At 45.8% G+C, this 25,266-nt stretch overlaps 4 protein-coding genes across 12 annotated transcripts; 3 read left to right on the top strand and 1 right to left on the bottom strand.

Moving 5' to 3' along the window:
* Positions 1 to 204: 204 nt before the first annotated feature.
* Positions 205 to 5,591, top strand: msl1b (MSL complex subunit 1b). Of its 7 annotated transcripts, none has more exons than XM_086138840.1 (11): positions 205 to 304; positions 798 to 852; positions 947 to 1,006; positions 1,494 to 2,097; positions 2,465 to 2,664; positions 2,845 to 3,146; positions 3,234 to 3,358; positions 3,439 to 3,506; positions 3,783 to 3,907; positions 4,028 to 4,100; positions 4,294 to 5,591. In XM_086138840.1, the coding sequence occupies exons 4-11, from the start codon at positions 1,531 to 1,533 to the stop codon at positions 4,382 to 4,384; spliced, it is 1,551 nt and encodes a 516-aa protein (XP_085994966.1). In that variant the 5' UTR covers positions 205 to 304; positions 798 to 852; positions 947 to 1,006; positions 1,494 to 1,530; the 3' UTR covers positions 4,385 to 5,591. The 7 variants fall into 7 exon arrangements, with proteins under 7 accessions (XP_085994966.1, XP_085994965.1, XP_085994972.1 ...); XM_086138845.1 differs by lacking the exon at positions 205 to 304 and adding an exon at positions 352 to 572; XM_086138843.1 differs by lacking the exon at positions 205 to 304 and adding an exon at positions 352 to 579.
* A 150-nt stretch (positions 5,592 to 5,741) lies between these two features.
* On the bottom strand, positions 5,742 to 8,672 carry chmp2a (charged multivesicular body protein 2A). Its single transcript, XM_086138847.1, has 6 exons — positions 8,524 to 8,672; positions 7,501 to 7,668; positions 7,239 to 7,418; positions 6,745 to 6,875; positions 6,522 to 6,583; positions 5,742 to 6,343 (listed from the first exon to the last, which is right to left on the bottom strand). Exons 2-6 carry the CDS (start codon positions 7,666 to 7,668, stop codon positions 6,222 to 6,224), a joined length of 663 nt encoding a protein of 220 aa, XP_085994973.1. The 5' UTR covers positions 8,524 to 8,672; the 3' UTR covers positions 5,742 to 6,221.
* A 297-nt stretch (positions 8,673 to 8,969) lies between these two features.
* mrm1 (mitochondrial rRNA methyltransferase 1 homolog (S. cerevisiae)) lies at positions 8,970 to 10,427 on the top strand. The gene has a single exon (XM_086138812.1). It carries the CDS (start codon positions 9,155 to 9,157, stop codon positions 10,214 to 10,216), a length of 1,062 nt encoding a protein of 353 aa, XP_085994938.1. The 5' UTR covers positions 8,970 to 9,154; the 3' UTR covers positions 10,217 to 10,427.
* A 1,268-nt stretch (positions 10,428 to 11,695) lies between these two features.
* Positions 11,696 to 24,777, top strand: fbrs (fibrosin). 3 transcript variants are annotated; one of them, XM_086138870.1, is made up of 18 exons: positions 11,696 to 13,445; positions 14,677 to 14,841; positions 15,063 to 15,089; positions 15,192 to 15,221; positions 15,563 to 15,611; positions 15,932 to 16,268; positions 16,697 to 16,920; positions 17,013 to 17,308; positions 17,412 to 17,456; positions 17,677 to 17,778; positions 18,479 to 18,562; positions 18,743 to 18,781; positions 19,431 to 19,502; positions 19,585 to 19,738; positions 20,064 to 20,144; positions 20,327 to 20,410; positions 21,111 to 21,327; positions 21,504 to 24,777. In XM_086138870.1, the coding sequence occupies exons 1-18, from the start codon at positions 13,137 to 13,139 to the stop codon at positions 23,077 to 23,079; spliced, it is 3,891 nt and encodes a 1,296-aa protein (XP_085994996.1). In that variant the 5' UTR covers positions 11,696 to 13,136; the 3' UTR covers positions 23,080 to 24,777. The 3 variants fall into 3 exon arrangements, with proteins under 3 accessions (XP_085994996.1, XP_085994995.1, XP_085994997.1); XM_086138869.1 differs by having other exon boundaries at positions 21,108 to 21,327; XM_086138871.1 differs by lacking the exon at positions 18,743 to 18,781 and having other exon boundaries at positions 21,108 to 21,327.
* The last annotated feature ends 489 nt before the right edge of the window (positions 24,778 to 25,266 follow it).

Below are 25,266 nucleotides of genomic sequence, written 5' to 3'. Positions count from 1 at the left end.
ATGAAATCAATTACAATTATTTTAAGACGAAATAAAAATGAAAACTACTAATACTTCCAACTATTTACACGCTGCTGTGTGTAGAGTACTTTAATCAGACGTGTAAATGTGATTGCCTGTTTGCCACACTATTGCACCACATCTCCCGGTTGACTTTGATGATTTAGTGTGATGTGTCTTCAAGAAAACCCTTAAAGCAAGACATGGCAATCTAACTCCCCCGCGCATGCGCAGAAGAGAGTGCTTATAATACTTGAACAGGGAATATGACGAACATTGTTGGTGGACTTCAATTATAGCCCGGGTAAGCTCACAAGCTGACATCGTGTGTGTTTGAAAACATGCCTGTAAGGAATTTGAGTGTTTAGCTGCGATCGGTGCGGCGGCGACGCTTTGACCGCGGGTTTTTGTGTGTGCTAAGCTAGCAGGCTAGCCACTGGAGCTAGGTAGCTGTTATTGTTTTTGTTTTTTTAATCAAGGCGAGCTAAAATGGAGGAGCTAAAATGGAGGTTGCTTCACTGCCACTCCCGGGTCCTTGAACGTCTGCACACTCCGGCTAAATCGTTGCTAATGTGAGAAGTAAGACGCCAAAGTACTGTAGTTCTTGCGTGTTTGTGTGGCGTGTGCGCTTGTATAGCTTAGCTTGCAATTTCAAACCCCGGCGTGTGACTCGTATGAAAAGGAAAGGTAACGCAGACTTGACGTAAAGTAACAACATAACGGCGAGTGTATTTGTTCGGACAAGACACGACACGGCCGTAAGCGAAAGTCACAAACAAAACCGTTTGTGTCTGCAGGGTTTTTCCTGGATCAAATTGAGGCAGGAGTGGTAGTTTCCGTTCATTCGCACAGGTGTGTATGCTTATTTTGATGTATTTTATTGTACTTTCGACGTTTTATTTTTCAAAGAAAATCCTGGAAAAATACTCTGTTTCCAAAACCACAGGGTGTGATGCATATTTAAGATACAGGACCAGGAGATTGCGAATGACGTCCACCGTAAAGGGTTTGTAATTCCCTGTTCACGCAGACCCCCCCCCCCCCCCACCCTTTTCATTTATTTCAGGTAGCGGTAAACATAAGCAAGGCAACCAAAACACAATATTCCAATCAAACTTAAGACTGAGCCTGAAAAGGAGAAGGTAGAAGAGAATTCTGTGTGTGTGGAACTGCAGATTCTTCTATTAGACAATGCCATGGCCTAACTAAATGAAGCTGCTCTGCACACTTCAGCATAATGCCCTGGCCCCAAGATGGCCGTAAAGGGTCTGTGCATCCGATTTCTTGTACATCTTACCTCACTTGAGACACATGAGCTGGAGCCTACCCTGTTGACTTTGTGTAAGAGGCGAGAACCATCCTGGACACATTCAGATGTTCTTGGTTGCAAAAAACAATTGTTACTTGATTGAACTTGGTAAAAATAAGCAGAGGTAGATACTTCCAAACTTTATACGTGAGTGGAATAAACTTGGTTTGTGTGGACTTTGCAGGGGGCAGCTAGCCACGTTCACACCATGAACAGTCGCCATGAGCATGAGAGCCTCCCCAGGCCCGCATCTGGGATCCAAAGCAAACGCTAACGCCATAGGTGGGACGTTGTCTTTGTTTCCCGTGAGCCTCAGGAGGGAGTCACGTGACTCACCCTCGGATGCTCCAGGCGGTTTCCGGTGGGCCGGAAAGATCCCGAGCAGGTCCAGGAGCTCGGAACAGACTTACATGAGCGGCGACGTCTCGGAAGTTGTCGAAGTAGATCGAGCCGCCGCTCTGGGGGTTCTGTCCCCTGTCAGACAAATGGGGGGTGAGGGAACCCCGGTGAAAGGCAAACCCCTCTCCATGGACAGCATGGAAAACCCTCAGATGGCGCCGAACAACAACACGCCCAAGGATGCCGATGGCGTTCTCGGCGCCGCGTCAATCGAAGTGTCGTCCGAGGGCAAGTGGAAGAACCTTCGGAAGAACCCGGCCAACCCTCACACGCAGGCCAACTGTTTGCGGCAGATCCTGCTGCTGCAGCTGGACCTCATCGAACAACAGCAGCAGCAGCTGCAGTCCAAGGACAAAGAGATCGATGATCTCAAAGCAGACAAGGAGACGGTATGGAAAACAAATGGGCTTGTTTAATATACTGACATGTACATTTTTTTTTTTACTTGTCAGCATAGTCATTCAACGGTTTCATACCGCTGACTGGCAATGAGTTCTTACATAGGACTGGGTGATGATATAAAAAAAGTGAAGACACATGATAAAAAGTGTAGAGGAAAATATATTGTAAAATCCAATTTCCAAAAAGATTAGGAAAAATATATAGCATTGAGTCTTCATTATTTGAAGGTAGATCCCTCAGTAAATAGGATTTTCCATTGACTGCCAGCAATAAACTGCCAATGTTTTCCAAATATGACTTATCGCAAGTTATTAGTTACTCCGAAGCAATGAGACTTTGCCTCCACTTGTGTAGCTTCTGGCACGTATTGAGCGCATGGAACGCCGCCTGCAGCTCACCAAAAAGGACCCGCCACGTGACAAGCGCCTCTTCCAGCCGCTGGAGCCTTGGACCCCCGACAAGGAGGACATGTGGGACCTAGAAGTAGAGGAGAGCCCGCAGCCCAATCCATCTACCCTGCTACCCTTAAGTCGAGGCAGCAAAGGGCAAAAGAGGTGAAGTCTGAAACGCAATTTGATTCGGGGAAATGTAAAATGGGACATTAGGAAAATGCAAAAAAAAAAAAAAACTAGTCATGTTGCATTGAGAATGAGTAAAATCAGTGATTTCCAGTTTTCAACATTTTAAATTTTTCCTTGGCGTAATTCCCAAATTGATACATGTGTGCCCAACAGAAAATCCTGTTTTGGGGACTCCAAACTCCAGAGGTCTCGCGGCAAAAGCGCCAAGCTGAGTCCCCACAAGCCGGAGAGTCAACCGGCGTCTCCATCTCAGCGCGAGCTGCGCAGCAAGGAGACGCCGGAGAGGAGCGCTCCGGCCAGGGGCAAAGAAGAGGAGGCGGCGGATCTGAGCTGCCAGATGGACGACCTCCCCTTCCTGTCCACCACGGAGATGTACTTGTGCTGCTGGAACCAACCTCCCGTGTCGCCACTGCGCGAGACTTCTCCCAAGAAGGAGGAAGAGGAGGAGGTGGCCAGTGAGTGGACTGCTCGTGTACCGTCAGATTATGCCCCCTTTTTTTTTTTTTGTGAGCCTAACCTTCCACCACCACTATGTCCTTCAGATGCATCCAGCACACACTCCATGATGAACTTCCTTTTCCCGTCTTCGTGCCGCCTTTCAGTTCCGTCATGGCGGGAAAATGTCATCGAGCCGTTGGGTGAGGATTTAAGCTTTGACGCACAAGAGGTGAGAACGTCGCAAAGATCGAAATTGAACTTGCAAAAAAAAAGTGTCAAAAGTCAAATCCGCGTGTCTTCTTCGTCCAGCCGCTGGACGACGGTGTGTTTCTCAAACGCCACGCCAAGCTGGAACTGGATGAGAAGAGGAGGAAGAGGTGAAAGCATTGTCATATTTTTGGCGGGGGGGGGGGGTAATTACATCAAGGGTGTCAATAAGTGGTCCATTTGATTTTAAGATTGTCAACTGGTACCACAAGAGCTGAAAGCTGTGGTCTCATGTTTTTACCCACACTGGTTTTTAGCGATTTTAATAAACACAAGGCCCATTTGAATTTTCTCTATGCGGCACTCGGAAGAAAAGATTTGGACGCCCCTTTATTCGAAGCTTCAAATGTCAACCTCACAGGGTTCCTCTTGATTCCTGCACACAGGTGGGACATCCAACGGATCCGAGAGCAGCGCATGTTTCAGCGCCTGCAGCAGCGCATGAACAGGAAGAAGATCATACTGGAGACTGAGCCTGAACTTTCGTCATTCTATCCAGAAACTGAAGACGGTACCTCATCGTCAACCCTTGTGCCCTCCTTAAATTTACTACCTTTTGTTGCATGGCAAAAAATATAAAATATATTTGTAAAGATACATTTATTTAATACTTTTTTTGTTTTCCTTCCAGTCGAAGCGATTATGATCACACCCTTCTTGCCAGTGGTCGCGTTTGGTCGGCCGTTGCCCAAACTTTCACAAGAGTAAGTTTGAACATTTTATAAGTGCTTTTCATCAGTCCATGTTACTTGTTTGAGATGAAATGTGAACATTACCTTGAGTCACTGACCATAAAATTTTGACCAAGCAAGTCTCAAGTCCAAAAATTGGTAAATGGCCATGAGTCGTTTTCTCTCTAATGGTTCTTTAAAATATATCTTTTTTTCTCCCCTCCAGGAATTTTGAGCTCCCTTGGCTGGATGAGCGCAGCCGCTGTCGCATCGAGGTGCCCAAGAAACATACTCCTCACCGGACCTGTCGCAAGTGAATGTCGCCGAGTGGGAGACGCCACCATTTAGCTCGATACGGTCAAGTCACCAATTGTGTAACTGCTGTTGCTTTTCTTTGCGGAAGAGAAAGGCGTGTCAAACATATCACTCATCACGCGGCGTGATGCGGTAGCTGCGTTCCCATCTTCGAATACCTTCACTGTTACTGCACTCAGCTGACACCGAAAAAGAAAAATATGGTTCGTGTCAGAGCTCCTTGGACAACTTTACATTTTGCGACTGCTTTAGGAAAGAAATGTCCCAACTTTACTGTGGTGCTGTGTATCTGTCGCTCAACCATCCATCTATGGAGCAATGCACTCTTCACACACAGTGAAGGTCTGTTGAGGGAAAAAAAAGCCTGAATCTGTTTTCTCTGTAGGAGGAAGGAAAAAAAAACTAGACGGGTCCTAATGTTGGCTTGAACCCGAATGTTCTGTTTCCTCAGTTTAGTTCTTTTACTTTCACACTACTCACAAAAAGTAAAGTGGGCTTTCGGTTCCACTTCTATGCCCCTTTGTGACTTCTGTGCAAAAAGTTCTGAGACACCTTCAATCAAAGGTTTAGAGTTCAAAAATGAAGTGCACCTGTACAGGTTAAGTTCCAACCTGAAATTTCACCCTCAAATCCCCTTTTTTGTGAGTCGTTAACATGTGAATTGCATGACATCGGAAACAACGGTAGCATGGCTTAACCCCTCGATGGATCTTCTCTGCTCTTAAGCAAAATAAAAAGGATGCAAGCATGACTTTTGGCTGCAAAGTGTCGGAAAATAATGACACGCACACAAATAGTGAATGTGTATACATTGACCTCTTCCAGGAGCAGTAAGTCAACATCGGGGAATCCATTTTAGACGGAAACGTTCCTAGCTTGTAGTTCTAACGACATGCTGCCATTCTCTCCACTCCGCAGTAAATTTTATTTGGTTTGTTTTCCTTCACGAGGCAACAGCTTCAACCGCTATACTGTAACAAGTGGAATCGATGTTGGCTAGGTCCGGAAGCTTCGTCTGTACATAGCTTTCACAATGTACATAAAACATGGCTGTTATTTTTTTATTATTTAATGTTGGAACGTGTTGTGTACATTCAAAATTCAATGATTGTTGACAAATTGAAAGTTGCATTTTCTTTTTGGAATAAAATTACCATTTCTCTCTTGCGGGGTTGGATTTAGATCTTCCCCCTCCCCATCTCCACACTGCGAGGTTGACTTTTCATTTTGTCATTGTTATCCTGAGTAGTCTTGCTATTTATAGGGAAGTCGGCAACTTTTAAATTTCTAAAATAGCCTAACTGCTGTTTGGAATTTTTACACCAAAATTATCTTCTATCTCACATTAACCGAAACAGCTTTTGTTAAATGTGGAAAAAAGTTTATTCAACAACAAAAAATGAACACCATTCCATCTCTTGGTGTAAAAACTATAAACAGGTTTTGGGTTGATATCAGCCCACCAAGGGTGTATTTTTACGTTTTCGTAAAATGAGCCACCCTTTTTGTGGACAAAACAAAATGTTTAGATAATAGATTCAACAGCTCTGCACTGATGTCCACTGATCACATATCTAAAGAAATTGTGCTATAACTTGGGTTATTAGTCAGTGTTAATTTAAAAGTAAAAAGTAAGCATGGACACGCTGTCAGTGGATTTGTCTTTTGGCATTGTCATAAATGAGACGGGACTTTTCAGGTCCCCATCAAGGATAATTTGTATTTTGATATAATATACCCACATCAAATGAAACACCGCAGAAAGAAAAAGCCAACCACTTGTCATGGCAAGACGTTGCTTCCAAGAAATTAAATGTCAAGTCAGCATGTGTTTTGCATTCAGTCTTTGCGGAGGTTATTGAGCCGTGCCTCCAGGTCGGCGTCCGCATCGGCTAAGGTGGCTTGAGGCTCCGCTTTTTTCCCAGCGGCCACTGACAAGCTTCCACCAGTAGTTGGGAGATCTGGAAGGAACACAGTGAACAATTTACAATCCAAACACTGATATTTGTTCCAAACACTGATATTTGTTCTATGAAATGTTAACTTATCTCCAAATGAGTCTTTTGTCTACATCAAGTGTGTTTAAAAAAAAAAAAGTTACGATAGCAGTAATAACTCTTGGCATTGTTTTGTTCTTACTGGAGAGTTCATCACTAAGATTAAGACCCAGCTCATCCAAGACTTGGGACACAATGGCGTCACTGTGAGAAAGATCAAGCAAAAAGTCAGCGCACACAGCATAGACTTGAAATACATGTATACAGTGTTGCAGAATCATACATCAATGCCGCAGTCATCTTGAATGTCAAAGAGGAGCGATAGCTGAGGATGCTTCAACTCAAACCATGCTGTCGCGGCTCACCTTTCATCCTCGTCATCTTCGTCCCCAAGGGCGTCATCGATGGCGTCGTTCATCATCTCCTCCTTCATGTCCATAATCTCACTCTGCCGCTCAAATTCCATCATGATCTTCTGAATCTGAGGCAGTTTGAGCTGTGGAGGAACACCCAGATATGCACTGCTGTCAATTTGTGCTTTTTATGAAAGGGGCTAAAATGATTTTGAAAAATAAGCAGATTGCATCCTACTCCCCACCCCTTTGATATTGTGATTGAATATGGAATCGTTTTTTCAAGGTACTCTTCCCATGTATTTTTTTATTTTACAAAGAAAAGTGATAGGTGAATCTGTATTACAAGAAACAATATCACAGTTTTGGTCTCATTTGGTAGGGGACTATTTATCTACTTCAATTGGATTTAACTTGTTAAACATTTTAAATTGCGCCCACGACGGCAACTTCTCAAAATTCTACCAAACAATTCTTCAAGTGTGTTTGACATGACTGAGGCGGACCTGTCTGTTCATGGTGGCCATGGCTTTGGTGACGCCCTTCATGGCTTGCGCCATGCTGTTGTTGGACTTGAGCGTCTGAATCTTCAGACTGACGGCCTGAATGTTGGCTCTCATCATGATGAACTTCTTCACGTAGCGTCTGGAGCGGACCAAGTCTTTGGCCATGATCTTGACGGCATCCTGCAAACATTTCAATCACATGTTCAGAATTTGATCTTTTGTATTTGTTTGTTTGTTTGTTTCACAAGCAGACTTTATGCACCATTTGTCCCTGTTTGGCCATTTTCTTGATGTCAGCGATGATCTTCTTCTCTTGCTGCTCCAGTTTTCCTCGCTCTCTGTCCAGATCCCTCATGGCCCGGTTGAGCGCCCTCTGGTTCTGCCTCAGCATCTCCTCCGGAGTCTTTCTCTTCCCAAAAAGGAATTCCATCTGTTTGGAAGCACATAGGGGGAAAAAACTGATGATACAGGAACATTCATACATTTTCTATACTGCTTATCCTCAACACACTCGCGGGTTAGGTGCCAGGCTGACTTTCGGCAAGAGACTCGTCACTAGCCATCTGCAATTTAGTCTTCAATTCACCTAACATGCCTGTTTTTGGGATATGAAAGGGAAACCTGATGTAAGAATGGGGTGAAATGTTGTAGCCGGGATTCCAAGTACAAATACTTTGCTAATGTACTCAAGTATTTTTTTCAGTTCTAGGTACTTCTTGACTATTCACGATTCTGATGACTTATTTACCGTACTTTTACTCACTACAATTGAAAAGCAGTTTGTCAAAATAAGATTGTCAGTCTTTTCAACCTCCACATATGAAAACAAAACTATTTAGGTCAGCGACAAGGAGAACAATTGTATGCGCTTACACTGAAGGTACATTGCTAACCTGTAAATCCACATTTTTGCGACATTTCTTCAGATGGAAAATGTGTGCCTTAGCTTAATAGAGATTGGAGAACATCCAAACAAGTATTGTCCCTGTATATTTCTCGTAATGACATGTTTACATTTTAGAAATAACGAGAGAGGGTATACGGGAGATGCTACTTTAGAGTGTATATAATTGTAAAAACTTACGTCGTCAACTGACAGTTTGTGCCAAATTCAAACACTAAATTAATGGTACTCCAGTTTAGCGTTGTAGTCAACTAAGTGCCTTCAGGGCTGTTCATTTCTTGGCTCCCGACATGACGTCTTTTTGGAGCCGTCATTACCTCACCAACACTTCCCCTCCACCTCCACTACTTGCGTTAGCCGTCACAAAGTCTCTCAGCTCACCTTGATGCGCTCTGGTCGAACCAGCACAAAAATCCAAACGACAAACGACGTTTATTAAGATTTCCTCACAAACGATCTTCTCAAACGACGAGTTTTGTTTTCCTCCACACACTTCCGTGTTGCCTTTGTTTTACTTCCGGTTAGTGATTTCATCGTCAACGTCATAAGTGACGCCGACCGTATCGGTCACGTGCACGAAATGGAAGCAAATACAGGAAGTGAATATGACAACCATGAACACATTTCAAAATAACGATTTTGTTAACATTAGAAGTGTTCAAAGTAGCATATAGTTTGTTTTGTTGGGAACATGTAGTTTATCTTATACAACCAAAAAAATGCTTGTACAATCTTAATCACCAAATTACGACTGTGATCCAATATTTTGACTGGTGCACTGTTATTTTTGTAGTGCAAATCGCTCGTTATCCTGTCTTGAGCTCAATTGTACCGCGACCTTACAGACCAACGTGGTTAATTCAGTATTGGTTTTGTCAGTTCGCGTTCTGGTCTTCAAAAGCAGTTAAGCGCTTGCGACCTGATATTTAGGATTCTTATCAGTATGGAATTAAAATGTCTCGATATTTGACAATTTTTTTGCGGCTTAAAAGGCTCTACTGAAAGCCCCAGTATGAGGTTATTCAATTATGCTTCTAAGCACAGGCTGCTGTTTATTAGGGCGTGGAAATTTAACTGGGGTCTGGACTCCCATTTTGCTTACCATGAGGACAACAGAGTGAATAACACCAGAAGATCCAGCAAATCTAAATTGTCAGGAGGAAGGTACCCAGATGAGAAAGCATCACCAAATAAACTTCAGAATCCAAGGCGAATGTCATCAGAGCTTCAGAAGCTGGCTCTGGAGGACTTGTCAGACAGGGAGAGGACTACAAGACTCAAACCATCCTTTGAGTCTTTCGACCAGCATGAAATTGTCTTTGGGGTCGCTCCTTGTCTCCTGGCTCTCACTCAGGCTCGCCGGAAGGCCTTGAAGCTGTTTGTGAAAGATGGTGACATCTCGCACAGGTCATCGCTTCTCAAGGTTTGTGAGGAAGCTCACCAGCGACGAGTTCCCATCCAGCGGGTCAATAAGAAAGACCTGGATCGGATGGTTTTAAGTCGGGTTCATCAAGGAGTTTGTTTGCGAGCCACTCCACTGAGCTACCTGACTGAAGACTCAGCCCAGAGTTCAAAGTCCACGCCTCTCTGGCTTGTCCTGGATGGGATTCAAGACCCGATGAATCTCGGGGCCATCTTGCGCTCTGCGTATTTCCTCGGCGTGGACCGGGTGGCCAGCAGCATCCGGCACAGCTGCCCTTTGACGCCGGTGGTCAGCAAGGCCAGTGCCGGCATCATGGAAGTGATGGGCGTGTACGGGTACGAAGACCTGGAGGACATGGTCAAGGTCAAGGCGGCACGAGGCTGGCAAGTGGTCGGCACAGTGGGGGCAGAGGCGCCGGAAACTGAGAGCATTCCCGTCATGCCATGTTCGGACTTTCGCTTGACCATGCCCACGCTGCTGCTGATTGGAGGGGAGGGTGAAGGATTGTCCCGGAAGCTTTTGGCTTTGTGTCAGACGCTTGTTACCATTCCAGCCGGGAGACAGCTTCTACCTGGCGTAGAGTCACTCAATGTGTCTGTGGCCACCGGTATCCTGTTGCACACGCTGCTTGCCTCTACCAGGCCCACATGACGCTCCGAAGTTTGAACTGGGCAAATGAAATGTACAACAGGGCGGGGTGGGCAAACTTTGGTGCTCAAGGGCCAGTTCAAGTATTCAAGCTTTACCATCTGACTCCAGGTTCAGTTGGCCATTTTCAATGGAGGTGCTCCTTGCGAGGGTTGTCATTTTGCATTTAAGTGTTAGGCTGCTTGACTTGTTTAATAAAGTGAAGCTGAAAGTACATCTATTCGTGTGGCCCTCATTTTTTTTCACTTGACTTTAATCACTCACTGAACTAATGTCTGGTCCATGCTCTTTGCAGGTGTTTTCATTTTGTGTCTGTCTGTGTTTGGCTGCTTGTCCTGTTCAATAAATAGCTGAAAGTGCATTGGTGAGTGTGACGCTGTCCCTTTCGTGTGATATTACTTAATTGTTGAAATAATAACAAACATACAGTACATATTTGATAGGGACAGCCGTGCTGTAAACGACATAACTGGTCTGTCAACTTAATAATGGTGATGTAGGCAATATACAACAAAAACTGACAGCAAGAGTTAAGGTAGGCTCCAAGAAATGTTAAAGGTGATATTAGACGTTTTGCATTTTGTTTTGAGGTGGAGGGGGTTGCAGGTTTCGTAATAAACACCACTCAAGGACAGAGATGGTGTTGGTTGGAAGCTACAAAAAATTAAAAAATGCAGTCGGACAGAGGACAAGCTTACCGAGTCCTCCACCAGATCGCTGGATGTATCAGCCATATCTGCGGCAACTGCAATAATGGATGGAACAGAACTAGAGCACCATGCTGAAGACTGCAACAGGCGGTGGGTTGATCACACCAATCAGATTAATCACACCTAGCAGCGCAAGTCACTTCAAAACTGTATTTCAGATGGGCTCAACAGTCACATGACCTTGTCGACTGCAAGTTTAAAGATGAAGAGTTCCTTCAAGGGAATAAAAAAAGACAAATGTCTCAATCAAACTGCTGCTAATACAAACTGAGAACAACAACTGTGCAACAAGTTGACCTAATTGACTATTTTTATGGCACAGAAGATGATGACAATGATGTGATGACAATGGAGTGCACAGTAGAATGCTGGAAAAGCTGCGCCTCATTGTCTACTGTGAGTGTATGCGCGTCACGTTAAGAAAAGCGGACGTGGTGGGAAGGGAAAAGGAGAAAACATGAGACTTGACAGTCAGTGTGTGGAGACCGGGTCTCTTCTCTGGCATTGCTGCTTTAGAGCGCCTCATTGTTGCTTGTGAGTGCTGCATGTCATATTAAGAACGGAAACGCCAGGAGGGTAAAAGAAGGGAAACATGGAAAGTCCAACTTAGTAGAGCTACGATTTCATTTTGTCTAAGTAATTTAAGTGCACTGTACGTTTCTGTATTTTGTCCATGGGTTATTTGCACATGTCCTCCATTTCGCCATCTCCCACAAGGCGGCAGTGTGAACAAACGGAGGTGGCATCAAGCACCCGTCGTACGGAGGAAGAAGACTTGCGCACACAATGCACTGCACGGCGGAGAAGGGTTGCGTCTCTCCGATGTCCAAGATACATTTACAATTCCGAGGAAACGCGTGAAAAGGAAGCCGTGGAGGACGCTGGGTGCCCCCAACCCACATATGTTTTTTGCACACTGGACTTGGCCAGGTAATTTAAATCGCGAGCAGGGGACGCCGGTGACCAGTTGAACTTGTGCTAAACATTGGATCTAAACAGTGAAGGCTGCACAGAGGAGCTGCCCAGCCCGACGGGGGTTGGTCGACACCCTCGTTTATGGAAATCGACACCGAGGCTTTCAAGAACGGGCCTTGATTTATTGTTCCACGTGATGGAGGGGGATCGGAAGCATATTTGAGCTTGAAGGACTAATATGACGTTATTAAACGAGTGATTGTCAATCCTGGCTTCGCATTCCTCCAGTTTCCTCTGGAGGAAAAAAGGATAAACCCCCGCTAGCTAACAGCTGGGTCAGCTAATGCTAACCTAGCTGAAGTGCTAACGTTACGTCTTTCTTTTGATGGGATACAAACTCAAACCATCATTTATCGACCGTCAAACTCATCGACAGTTGAAAAAAAGAAACATCAACTGGAGAACATTTTTCGGCCACGCGGTTAACTGTCTGGATGTTAGTCGCGGGTCGCTGTCGCGAAAATAGGTATTTATTCTTAGGTTGCTGTCTGCATATATTGTGATGTATCGAAGTTAGCCTCCTTCGTGGTATTGAATTAGCAAATGCTAATGTGTTGGAGTCAACGCGAAACGAATGCTTGGCAAGTGGTCGCGTTCATAGCGTTAACAGATGCAAATTTTGGACTTTAAATTTGACATTTGTGAGTGACTGGTTTAGTTTTGACCTAATATTACAATGTCACGACAGCCAGTGTGTTTGCGTTCCACTATTTGGCCTCTGGGCCTTCCTATCTAGCTAACCGTGTCGTTTTTGTCCTAGCACTCAAATAAATTGTCGGTAAATTGTTGACGGAATTGTTAGTTGGCGATGGCCTGATTTTTAACACTAAACCCGTGTGAGAGAGTTTAGCGGGCGTTGTCATCAATCTTAGCAGGGCTGTCGTCGTTGTTTACATGCGTATTCACTTATTTTCCTTGCTAGCGAGCTAATGTTAGCCATTTCGAAGATGTCTTGATCGTTGTACTTGTGCTTCACTTCCGTCGTGGCTCGTTGAAAATAATTGAAATGACACTCAAATTCCGCCGAAAGAAAGGCCCCGATGCCAATAGACTATTGTCAAAGGAAGGAAAATAGTATTATCCACTGGTTCAATTAACGCCATTTTAACTGGGGCTCCGAGCTAGGGCCCGGGGGGGCTGGTGTCATCTCTTTGCGGTTAGGTGCCACCTTCCACCGGACCGGGACTTGAAATAAGTGCCTTTGGCGTCATTTGAGTTGGACAAAAGGCTTGGAGGACATGGAGGGTCCGAGCCGAAGCACTGGAACCAGGCAGAGCCGCCGCTCCCGTTCCCAGCGAGACAGGGAGCGGCGGCGGAGGAGAGTCAACCTGGCGGAGGAGCGGGCCACGTCCCTGTCGTCGGGTTCCGATCGGGAGGATCGTGGGACAAACAGCGTCCTCGGTCCTGGTCCGGGTGAGAAAGAGGGCCGGCCTGGTTTTGGTCGCCACAGACCACCGCGTCGCAGGAAGAGAGAGTCGGTGTCGTGTGAGGAAGACATCATCGATGGCTTTGCCATTGCCAGCTTTGTCAGCTTGGAAGCTTTGGAGGTAAATGTGTGCATGTTGATGCTCACTTCATCAAACAACTGTTGTGAATTTTCCTATTCAGGGAAAAGCAAGTTGTGCAAAAAGTACTGAAACATTGAACAGGTGCATTATCTTTTTGAAAGCTAAGAACGTCAAACTAAATTCATTTAAAATTCATCCTGAAATTATGCCCGAAAGCCCAATGTCCTGAACATTGTGAGAGTAGTGAATGTATGTCTGTGTGTGTGTAGGTGTGTGTGTGTGCACATGTGTCACAGTAAGGGGGTGTTGTGTTTATCTCTTCCTATCAGACTCATTATCCTTGAACTCCTCAACTCTGACACCATTCCTTGTTTGGAAAATGCAATCCACTCAGTCAGGCTATTGATGGCTTGCGGAGAGGCCTCAATTATTCATGCACTCGTTCCAGGAGGTGTTGATAAGCAGCCAAATGGCTTTGCAAGAAAAATGTTTGTGAAATGATCCGCACACCAATTTGTGTCTTGGTGTGTCTCACTAGGCGTGTCAATGTCAAGACACGCCAGCCACACATTTTTTATTTCATATGTCAAATGTTACAAATTTTTAAAAAGGATTTTCCCATTTGAATGCATTGGAATAGTGATCACCACCATCAGTCAGAAATCACGAGTACTTTATTGACTAATACATAAGAGGAGTAGCCTTGAAAAAGGTGATTGATTTGAACAGATTGGTGGGCGGTAAAGGGTTACTGTCAGTCTTGATGCTAATTACAGCCAATCGCAGCATTGCCATGGTGATGGGCACAAACAGGGGCTCTGCTGAGCCTTCATCAGCTGCTGTTCAACTAACTGGTCAGTGAGATGATTCTGAGTAGAGCGAAATCCTGACCAAAGAGATCAGTTTTGAAGAAGAAAGATACTCCTGCATAGTCTTCATGACGAGTCAGTCAATTCTGGTTTAATTTAGATGACAACAAAGGAGCACCGATCAAAATGACTTTTTGGGCATAAGAATTTGTCTAAAGTGGTGTTGAGGGGAAATGAGATAATGTTTAAGTAGCTGAAGTAATTTTTCATAATGTACATTTATTCAATGGATTGAGTGCGAACGAACAAGCCCCATGAAATGCAACACTTATGTCCTTGCGCATCACGGCGATGGTTTTCTGATGATTATTCATTGCAGAAACATACAACTCACAATGATGATAATTCAGCCTCCTACTTTGTCTTCTTTGGGCTTACCCGAATGAATTTGCTCTCCTCAGATGGACTGCTCTATGAAGCCCAGCCAGCACAACGACATGCTGGGAAGGAGGAACAAGGGCAAGAGGGGTCCGGAGGAGAATGGCGGGGGGCCGCTGTCTGAGCCGGAGGAAGGCGTTCCGCACAGCTACCCTAGCAGCTGTCGGAACAAGAGGAGGAAGCTCGAGGTGAGACAAATCTTTCGGGCTCTGGTGTCCCATCAGCTGAGTTCTCGGTGTGCATAGATGGAATATTCAGCTTAATTCCTCTTCCACGAATTCCGTATTAATCACTGGGGGCAAAGAACATTTTTGTCTTGCGTTCCCCTTTCATTCACTTTTTTTTAAAAAAAACTCTGAGAGTGTCTTTTTAAACTGTTGGAACCACTAACATTTCTCTCCTGCCCTAGGGACACCCTTTGGAGACTGGCTACATTGTAAGTGTCAAGTTGAGCATTGAACATAATGCAGAATCCTTTTTTAAATCTGATTTGATCATGACTGGGGTTTTTTTCCCCCTTCACCTCAATTTGTTTCAGTGTGACACTGAAAGTGATGCTGGAGACAAGGTATGTGTTGCACCGACTCACCAGTCTTTTCACATCCAGTGGTAGTAGCCATTGGCTGGTATCTGATTCTGACAGCATGATGACCGTGAGCAAAAGTATTTTCAAAATAGTTTCACGGTGTACCTTGAAGCTGCAAGTTGGCCCATGCCGACTCTTCAGTCTAGCCACCATTGTATTTTTTAATTCATTAAATGTGTGGCACAAAGCCGTGTTTTCTGCTGTTGACAGCGTCGAGAGTCTTCTGGAAATTTGAGATCACCTCATTCATATCATTTTGGAGTAATTCAGCACTTCATGGTGTTTTAGACATTCGGTGTAATAAGCCACTTTACTTTTTCAAGGCCTCGGACCGTGACATGGATCCAGTGTTCACAGTCAGCACCCGAAAAGGTTAGTGTCTCATTAAATGCTGCACCCACCTGACTGGAATCCACACCAGAATAGCCATTACCTGATGTATGAGGTTAAATATAGCATGGCAAGATGATAGGTAAAATTAAAAAGTCTTCACAAAAATGAGTAAAACTAAGGTATGGGCATCTGAAAACTATAATGACCAAGTATTTGTACTTGATTACTTTCCACTACTGCTTAGTTTTATATCCTCTGTTGTTGAAATGAATTGTACAACACTATGGTCATGGTTAAAGAAAAGAAAAAAGAGGCCAGCTGCTTGACACTAATTGTCTTTTTCTTTTTTTCACTTGAAGTTGTTGAGCCTCCGACTTCAACCGTGGGCAAAAGCTGCCCGGGCATGTCGGGGCGGAGTGGCATCCCGCGCTTGATGGTGACGCCCAGGGTTTCTGGCCTGGAGCGGAGCCAGGAGAAAAGCCTGGAGTCGCATTTCCCAGAGGCCGTTTCGTCTTGTACCTCTTCCGCCTCCTTCTCGCGCCTGTCTTCCCGCTCCCCGGCTTCAGCGGCAGGGCCGGTCCCCAGGCCCGGTGCCGTCAACGGTAATGGCGCCCGCCACCACAACGGCAGCCCCCCGCTGTCCAAACCGAAGCCCTTCCTCACCTTGCCGGGACGGTCTCACACCCTTTACAGCAGGTTTGTTTTACTTGTTGATGTACACCTTTTGGTCACATACGTGCAAGTCTCAAGTTCTAACCTACAAGTCGTAAGCCAGTGTGGCAAAAATCAAGTCGGGTCCACACTTAATTTTTAGCTGAGTTCACCCCACTCACTCAATAACTGTACTTGAGCTAACTGAACTTAAACATTCACTATCGTGTAATTTTTAATGGTCCTAACCTGGTGTACAAATTGTCAATTACTTTGCTGTCTTCTCGCATCTTGTCTTTGACATAGAAGTGGTGTCCACTGTCCATATTTTGATTCCGAAAATGCCAATTTTCTGCAACAAAACCAATAAATCTGATTGAACTTATTTGACTTAAAGTTCGACTCAAGTCATGTAACGAGTCCCGCACTAATGGTTACTGGAGGCAAAAATGACTCGCTTGTTTTGTCCCCAGGAGCAACACGCCAGTCAAACCGGCGTCTGTTGCTTCGTCGTCATCTTCCATGCGCCCTCCAACTCCCTCCACCAGTGTCTCCATGTCTTACATCCGGGGCGCAGGGTCCTCGGGGCCCCTCCGGCCTCCATCCCGGGCCAACTCGGGGGCCTTGTTTACTTCCTCACCAGGGCTGCCTCCCCCTCCTCCTCTACTACAGGGCCCTTCCCACTCATCAGCAGCAGGTACAGTTAACATAGAGCAGCACATTATTACCTTGAACTTTCACGAGGTGATTTTAATTGTCCTTCCCACACTGTAATGCCATCCACCACAGATCAGGAAATGCTGCGGCAGAATTTAAACTCTCACTTCCTGAACGCACAAGAACGCGAGGGCAGACGCAGCGCTCCGGGAGCCGAAGGCAGTAACGCCGCCGTGGGTCGTTCCACTCCCGGTGGGGCGTCGGCATCCAGTTCCACGCCGGGATCGACTGGTCGGACATCCCAGAACCAGCCCAGCGTCCAGCCGCTGGCCTACCAGTTCCATCAGCACAACCACCAGCACCAACATACGCACACGCACCAACACTTCACGCCCTTCCTGCACCCCACTGCCACTGCTCCCCCCCTGGTGAGGAGTATCCTTGACAGATGTCAAATTGCAGTCGTTCTGAAATGTGGACTGAATTCCATGTTTGTGTTATTTAACCCTTCTCCCACTTTTGCTTTTTCAGTTTGATAAGTACCCAGGCAAAATGGAAGGGCTGTACCGGCATCCTGTAAGTACCACTAATGATCACGCTTACACTGCTGTGAAAAAGGCTTTCCCCCCTTCCTTTTCGTTTTGCTTTTCCTTACACCTAAATGTTTTGGATCATTGGGGTCATTTTAATATGGACTACCCAATTAAATACAAAACGCCCGCACTAATGATCATCAACCATGCTAGTGCTGCTTCATCGAATCTTTGAGTGTTCATGAATGTGTCTTTCTTGACAGTTCTTCCCACAATACCCACCGCCGCCCTCAGTGCCCAATATCCAGCCTGTGATTCCTCCCACCGGGCCTTTCAGCTCCCTGCAAGGAGCGTTCCAGCCAAAGGTGCGGAGAACTTCCTTGACATCTTTCATACTTACTGTGAACCGATCCTGACCGATGAGATCAGAAATGGGTGGCGGCTCCTTGTGCTTCTCTTCAGTGCACAAGAGGAATCCGGCGAAAGCTCACCTCCTGTTTAGGACTTGTGACACTCAGTCATGGCCTCATGTCGATTAACACTCATGACATAGTTTGATATAGTTAAGCATTTTTGTCAGTTTAGTGCTGCTAAAAGGGAGGAGGTGTCCTCGAAAGGAGTGTGGAAGTAAAGCTCCAATCAAATGCTTTATTGCTTTATGGTACGATACTCGGAATGCATGTAAGGACCTGTTCTCGACACTTAGGACTGGGTGATTTGGCCTTGAAATAAAATGAGTTCCCTCTTCATAGAAAAAGTAAATCACAATGACCTTGTTCTACAATATCCTGTCCAGTGGATCCCCAGGACTGAGCTAAATAAGCCAATTTGTGGATACCAAACTGCGCATATATGGGGGAGGTCCTCTGTAATTGTCAGATTTTATTTTTGTTTTTGTGCCTTCTAGGTTTAAAAAAATAAAATAAAGTTCTGAAAAGTTCCGAAGAAGCACCTTTTTGTTCCCAGGCATTTTCTTAGCGTAGGCAGTGGACCAAAGTGTAGATGTGAGACGTTAGTAATTGGCTGGTCTGCTGGCGATACCTGACGTCCTGTTTTGTGCGACAGCCTCTTGTCCCTCAGGGAACTGGTCCGGATCTGAGTGCTCGCCTCGGGGTCGTGCCACACCACCTGCAGCCCAAAGATCACCGGGTAAGGACTGCCTTGTTGTTGAGTCAGTCTTGTCGTTTCCACAGCGACGTCGCATTTTTCGTTGCACTTACAATATGTAGCCCGTCAGGTTGTATTCCAACCTAAGACGAAGAGTGTTTTCTCCTATGCAGTGTGAGAAATGTGGATTAAAAGTGGCTTTACAACTGTGTTCTCTCGTAGCTAACTGATCCATTCGGGACATCGTTGAAAATCAGTAATGTAAGCACAAACGGATGTTTTGAATGCACTGGCTCAGCTTATCTTACTTTCTCACTGCTTCATTCACACCGCACTAACCTCACAACATGTTGGCTCGCTATTGCTCATCGAGTGGCCTTGCACACCAGTTGGATAGTTCACATTTCATAATGCTTTGACTTCTCCTGTCCTCACTATGGCCGCTCTCATTTGTAATAGTAAAAAGATGTTGAGAGATGACTTAGAAATGTGGATTGAGTGCTAGTGATTAGCCAGGGGTGGGTTAAGCATGGTTCGGGGGCCACACACGACCCACTGTTTACATTGTAAAAAGTCATATTTGTTGTATTGCTGTAGGTGTTTGTTTCCCCTCATAATAAAAAAATATTTTACATAATTGGTAGATGAAGTATTATCAAACTAATAACAAATAAATTGTTACAATAAATTGTACAAATTATTATTTTTATTAAAACAATCTATATTTTTTAAACCTCATCCCTGATTGATATGGCCCACTGTTCTAAAAAGCCAACGTGGCCCTTGAGCACCCACGTTTGCCCATCCCTGGAGTAGGCACATAATCAGAGAAGAAATCACGTCTGAGATCATAGAATAAAAGGCAACATTGATTGATTAACAAAGCAAACATGTTTTTTGTGCTGTGCAGAAACCTGGAAAGTGGTGTGCTATGCATGTATATGTGGCGTGGATGATCCTGAGCCATCAGAAGAAAGTAAAGGTACATCCCCGGTCGTAAGAACACTTGGACACACTCCCCAAAACAAATGTTTGATTTGCGCTGTGATCTTTCCTTCCCATAGTTGATGCAGGCTGATCCTCACAAGTTGGACTTCCGCAATGACCTGCTGGCCCGTCTTCCTGGGGCCGGTGGACTCGGCCCTATGGGTCCCATCGGAGGGCCCCTGCCTCCCAATCACGACATGACCAGACCTCCCAGTCTCTTCTCAGCAACAGGTGCAGCCAGTTGACAAGCACTTGTACATTTTTTTTTTATATCCAGACACTCTCCTACTTGAGAAAGTTACTTTCCACGAGGCTGTTTGTAGCTTCTTCTTACTCTTCATTGCACTGTAGCGCTACTTCTTTCAAGACCAAAGTGCTACCTGGCATGGGCTCAGACAAAACCTGGTATACACTGAAAGCGCACAATTCAAAATGTAGACATCCGGACTCATTCAGAAATGTTTGATTTAACATGTTTCGGATGTGCTTTGGAGCGGAGTCTTTCATAGTTGGAAGGACTGGATTTGATCGTTGCTGTCACGTTACCTTCCATCAGGTGCAGTTAATCCGTCCTCAGCCCCTTTCATCGCCCCATCAGCACCCCACTCATCTTTCCTCACCCCAGCTGCACATTTGGGTAAGAGCGACGTCTAAATTCTACAATGTTGCTTTGATTCACTCTTTTGAAAGATTGACTGGCTAACTATTGGGTTTGGATTGCGGTTTAAATAAATGGAATCTCCTTAACTGCAGCCCAGGAAGCCCGTGGAGAGGAATTTGAAACAATAATTGTGATGCATATATGCGCACATATTTTAGATCCATATGGCCGCTCTCCACCCTTTACACCGCTGGGAGCCCTTGGTTCGGCTGCCTTTGGAGGACTCGGAAGCCCAACACTTGGTCAGTCTCATCTTGTCCCCTTTCTTGCAAATTGTTGGCTTTAATAAACCTCAAACTGGCCTCATTTTGACAAATAGCAAGCTGTAGGAGTGAATTTTATGTTAAATAATTGCTGTTTTATATGAGCTCAGTCATGAGTTGTGATAGATATTCATGCAAAATAAAATGGAATCCCTTTTACTGTGGAGGATGTGTTACAGACCCGCCAGCAGGTCATGAAACATGGATATAGAAAGACCATGTACAGTTTTTAATATAGTTTTACCCCACCACCTACAGGCACATTTAAACTTACAAAAGCACACGTATTAAACATTTTAAATTATTCCTTAGCACCTAACTGCCAGTTGAAGCGAATTTACAACTGGCATAAAACAAAATCCAATCAAACATTTAGTTCACCCACACTGGAATCTTAAGTAGTCTGCTGTCATAATGCTAACATACAGTGTAATGCAAAAAGCCATAATTTATGCAAACAGAAATGAGCGTAGATGTTAACAGTAATTATAAACCTTTAAGCAACCGCCACTTTCACATGGAGCAGCGACACATACAGTACATCTATGAATTTGCACTCGCTCGTGTACTGTAAAAACCCATGAAGAAAATGATCGCTTAAAAAATCGGTGACATTGCAAGGGCACAGTGTGAAGTACCCTAAATTCAAAAGTAACAGACAAATTCTGGTTTGCAGCAGGCTCCATGTTCGGTCCTAAGGACTCACCTGCCAGCGTGGTGGGAAGCTTGCCCAACGCTTCCAACCACCACGAGCCGTGGAACCGCCTCCACGGCACACCGTCGGGCTTCCCGGCGGGCCCTAGCTGGGCCAAAGGTGGCGACAAGCGAGACGAGAGGGATCGCGCCAAAGATGGCGAGCGGAGAGACATACCCCACATCAAAGATGAAAAGGACAGGTAGGGTGTGGATTTTCTTTTTTTTTTTTTATCTACAAAGGGCTATGATAGTTGTTTTGAATTGATTAGGATTATATTGGGAAAATTAGAAAAATGTTCTTCCCTTAACCCAAAGAGTTTGTGAATCACTGAGCTGATTTGCCATATTAACTGTGCTTGAACTGTGTGTTTTTCAGAGACAACACGCTGTATGGCCGTCCACCTGTGAGGATGTCTCCTGTGGCACCTTCCTTCAAGCCCCGCAGTAGCACCCCCATCTCCCACATCAACGGTCACAGCAGCTCCCTTGGTGGTGGAGGCGGGCCCGTTGAGGACATGACTCGGAGTCTGAACAGAGACAGAGAACGCGAGCGGGATCGAGACGGGGACAAGAGGCCGCTGCCGACAGTGTCTTCACGGGGGCTTCCCCTTGGCGCTTCCACTTTAGTAGCAGAGCGGGACAGACCACGTTCTTCCTCGTCCTCCGTGCTCAACACCCCTCCGCTTGCAAGCCGCTCAGCCCAATCACCACTGGACCTTTACCCCCGATCGCTAGGGCCGGCAGCACACGTCCATCACAACGAACACTCCCAAAGAGACGGCAGCCTACCTGCGTCCTCGGCGGCTTCTGCCTCCGTCACTTCTTTATCGCAGGCTAAGAAGTCTGATCGGACCACGACGCCCGTCTCCAAGCCCCCCCTGATCCTGGGGCCGATTAAAGTGAAGGAGGAGCGCAAAGAGGAGCCGGAGCACATCCCCATTTCCCTGCCTGCCCCGCTACCCAATAACACGTTCGACCGCCCCAACAGCCACCCACACCACCACAGTTCTGGTACGCCCTCGTCCTCTCTCTCACTGACTCCCACTCCAGGTGTTCCCCTCCCTCCACCTACTCCCAACCCACCTTCTCACCTTTCCCTGCTGGATCGCTCTCGGGCTATTGAAGCCTATTTGGGGAGCGCGGCAGGTTCCGGCTTGGTAATGGGCCCAAGTGGGGAGCGTTTCACCCACGGGGCACCCCAGGGACCGTCGCAAGGTCCCCACAGCTTCACCTGGGATCCCTGGAGAGAGCTTGCTGCCCAGCAGCATCAGCAACATCGAAGGGAAGCTATGGCACTTCGTTCCGACCCGCACCTCACCATACGTTCTGATCCCCACCTGGCGAGGCTCCTTCAGCACCAGCGCCTCCTCGAGGCGGAGAGGGCGGCAGCCGTTGCAGCCGCAGCAACCGCGCCTCACCACCCTTCCACATCTACTGCCTCCACCCAGGCGGTCCGCCAGGAGCTCGCCCTTATGGCCCACCACTTTGACCGGCCTCACCAGCTGGGACCGCCGGGAGGGGGCCTGATGGATGAGGAGCAGCGTGCTCAAATCCTACGGGAAGACTTTGCGCGGGCACGCTTCTTTGGCATGCACTCCCACCTCCCGCCCAGCTCCCACCTCTCCAGCCCCTCCCATGCTGCTACAGCTGCTCACCTGGAGCAGCTGCATCCTGGCCTTCTGTCCCACCACCTGCCTCCAGGGGCCGCCGCTGCCTCCCAGCATCACGCGTCTCTGTACGCGCGTCTGGGCCCACTTAACACACACCACGTGCCCAACGGCATCCTGGCGAAAACGCCTGCGGGATTGGTGGGGGCTCTATCAATGGGGGCGCCACCGCCTCTCATTCCGTCCATTACCAGCCGGGCGTCCACACCACCCCGCGGTTCCAGACTGATGGGCCCCGGCGAGCTGACGCTGTTCGGCGCCCACAAAGATGGAGAATCCAGATAGTACAGGTTGAAGGAGATGAAGGGAAATGTCAGGATCACTGTGCCGCTCGCTAACACAGTCTCTTACACAAAATAGTCCCAGCGAGCGGAAGCCAGCTGCTGGTAAAGATGCAAGACTTACTGAGGGGTTACTAGTGCAATTTAGTTTGAGCATTTATCCTGGATATCCAGCTTCACATCTGTTCTCGTACGCTCTTTGCAGACACTAGTAAGACATATCAACACACTATTCAGATGTTAAATAAATGCTCAAACAGGTTGCCATGAAGCCATTTGAGCATGTATTTGATATGGTTTAAGGTCCAAAACTGCATTTGTTGACAAATGCGTGATACAAAAAAAATGTAATAAAAAATCTCCAGGTTAACACCTCGAGCTTCACTGCTAGTTCACTGCATGGTTTTGCCTCATTGGTAACCTTTGGTTGTCCTGTAGCTGTTCTGCTATCTAAAAGACAGAGAGCTACATGGACCTGAGAAGGATACCAAATGAATGCTCTAACAGCTGGCCGTAAAGCCGTTGGAGTATTTATTCACTATCCTACGATGGATGTCTTACTAGTAAGAACAAAGTCTACCAGTAAGTACATGGACGCTTGATATCAGGGATGTCAATTAAATGCTCTCCATGCTACATCAGGCGCATCTGACGAGTTTTATTTTCTGCGGGCAGTTGCTGACTGCAGGGCCGTCATTGGCGGCACACTTTCTGTTGACTTTTAAACAGGCCTTTTTCTGCGTGGATCAGCAGTGACTTCCAGAGCACCTGAAAATGTGTCTAGAATTCAGATTCTCATAAGGTCAAGTCTCAAAATCCAGAAAACGCGGTGCTGAGGAGTAGGGCGTGTAGACATGAAAAGGTTTAAAGTGGCACGTTTTGTTTGTGTGCACGTTTGTCATTGTGAAAAGACAGAATACTGATGAGACCAATCCATGAGTCAGTATTGTACCTCAGTTTCTTGCTTTACCCAAAAATTAAAAAAAAAAACCCAAAGCCTCACCCTCATGAAACATGAGATTCATCCCATTTCGGTTTGTTTTTGGGCTTGTTTTGTTCTCTGAGGATGGATGGCGAAATGAACTGTGCAACGCTGTGTTCACTCACACAGCGTTTTAGAGCTTCCTCTGTTTCCCCACTCTCCTCTGGACTATACAAGCAGGACCAGATTATTGTAGTCTAGACAAAATGCCTTTGTAATTATTATTCTTAACATTATCTTCAATAATAATAAATATATTCACTGTTATGTTATTGTCATTGTTTCAGGTATGCACCAGTACTCTCTCTCCCCCCAGGTAGTAATTCTACACATCTGCAAAAGGCTTGCTCCACACTAAGGTTGAAATGCTGGTGAAGAAGCCTTTGGACTCTTCAAGGATCTCATCTATGCCTTTAATACGCTCACAGGGAGAGTTGACTGGGCCCTTGCTTTGTGTGTTCTATCCATTTGGGTCGATGTTGTAGAGCCTTGTACAGTAAGATTTGGAAACGGTTTGTGTTGCTGACAAAAAATAAATAAGTTATATACATGGATGAGTGGGACATCTGCGGAAGAACTGAAAAGGCATACAAAGGATATCCACAGTGGACGTAATGAGGGGAAAGACTGGGTCGATTATTTTAATATGACCATTTTATACCTTTCCAATCCCTCCCCCTAGAGACCACAAAGATTAATTATTAAATGAACTGTTGTTTACTCTCTCGTGTGGGTCTTTTGTTCTGGTCTCATAATTAGTCGGCTTTAATAGTCCTTTATTAGTAAAACGAAAAGAATATCAAACTTCATGCTGACTAAAATGCGTGTACATTTAGGCCTTGAAAACTTGTGTATCATGCATATATTTAAATATACAGCTATTGTTCAAGTTATGTGAAGAGATTTGGTTAAAGAATCATATCTCATATTTTTGGAATGTACATTTTCCTTAGCAAATTTAGGCCGGAACGTAGATTATTTTCTCTCTCAATAGAATTCAATAGAAACACCATTGTTATTTAAAATACACCGTGTTCCTTAAACATTAGATAAATAGGTGCAAGTCGTGGCCGAGTTCAGATTTGAAAGCGGCAATTCAATTGCAAAGTCGTCAACATTTCAAGGGTCGCGCCGGTTCTGGTATCGCGAGAGTTGCGTCTGTTGTGTACTTTGCGAGGAGTAGCGCCGCTCCACCATTTCGCTGCGCTA

Source organism: Hippocampus guttulatus, chromosome 19 (genome assembly GCF_054856545.1).
Source record: "Hippocampus guttulatus isolate MCC_2025c chromosome 19, RoL_Hgut_1.0, whole genome shotgun sequence".
Lineage (NCBI taxonomy): Eukaryota > Metazoa > Chordata > Actinopteri > Syngnathiformes > Syngnathidae > Hippocampus > Hippocampus guttulatus.
This window is presented reverse-complemented; position numbering and strand designations above follow the sequence as displayed.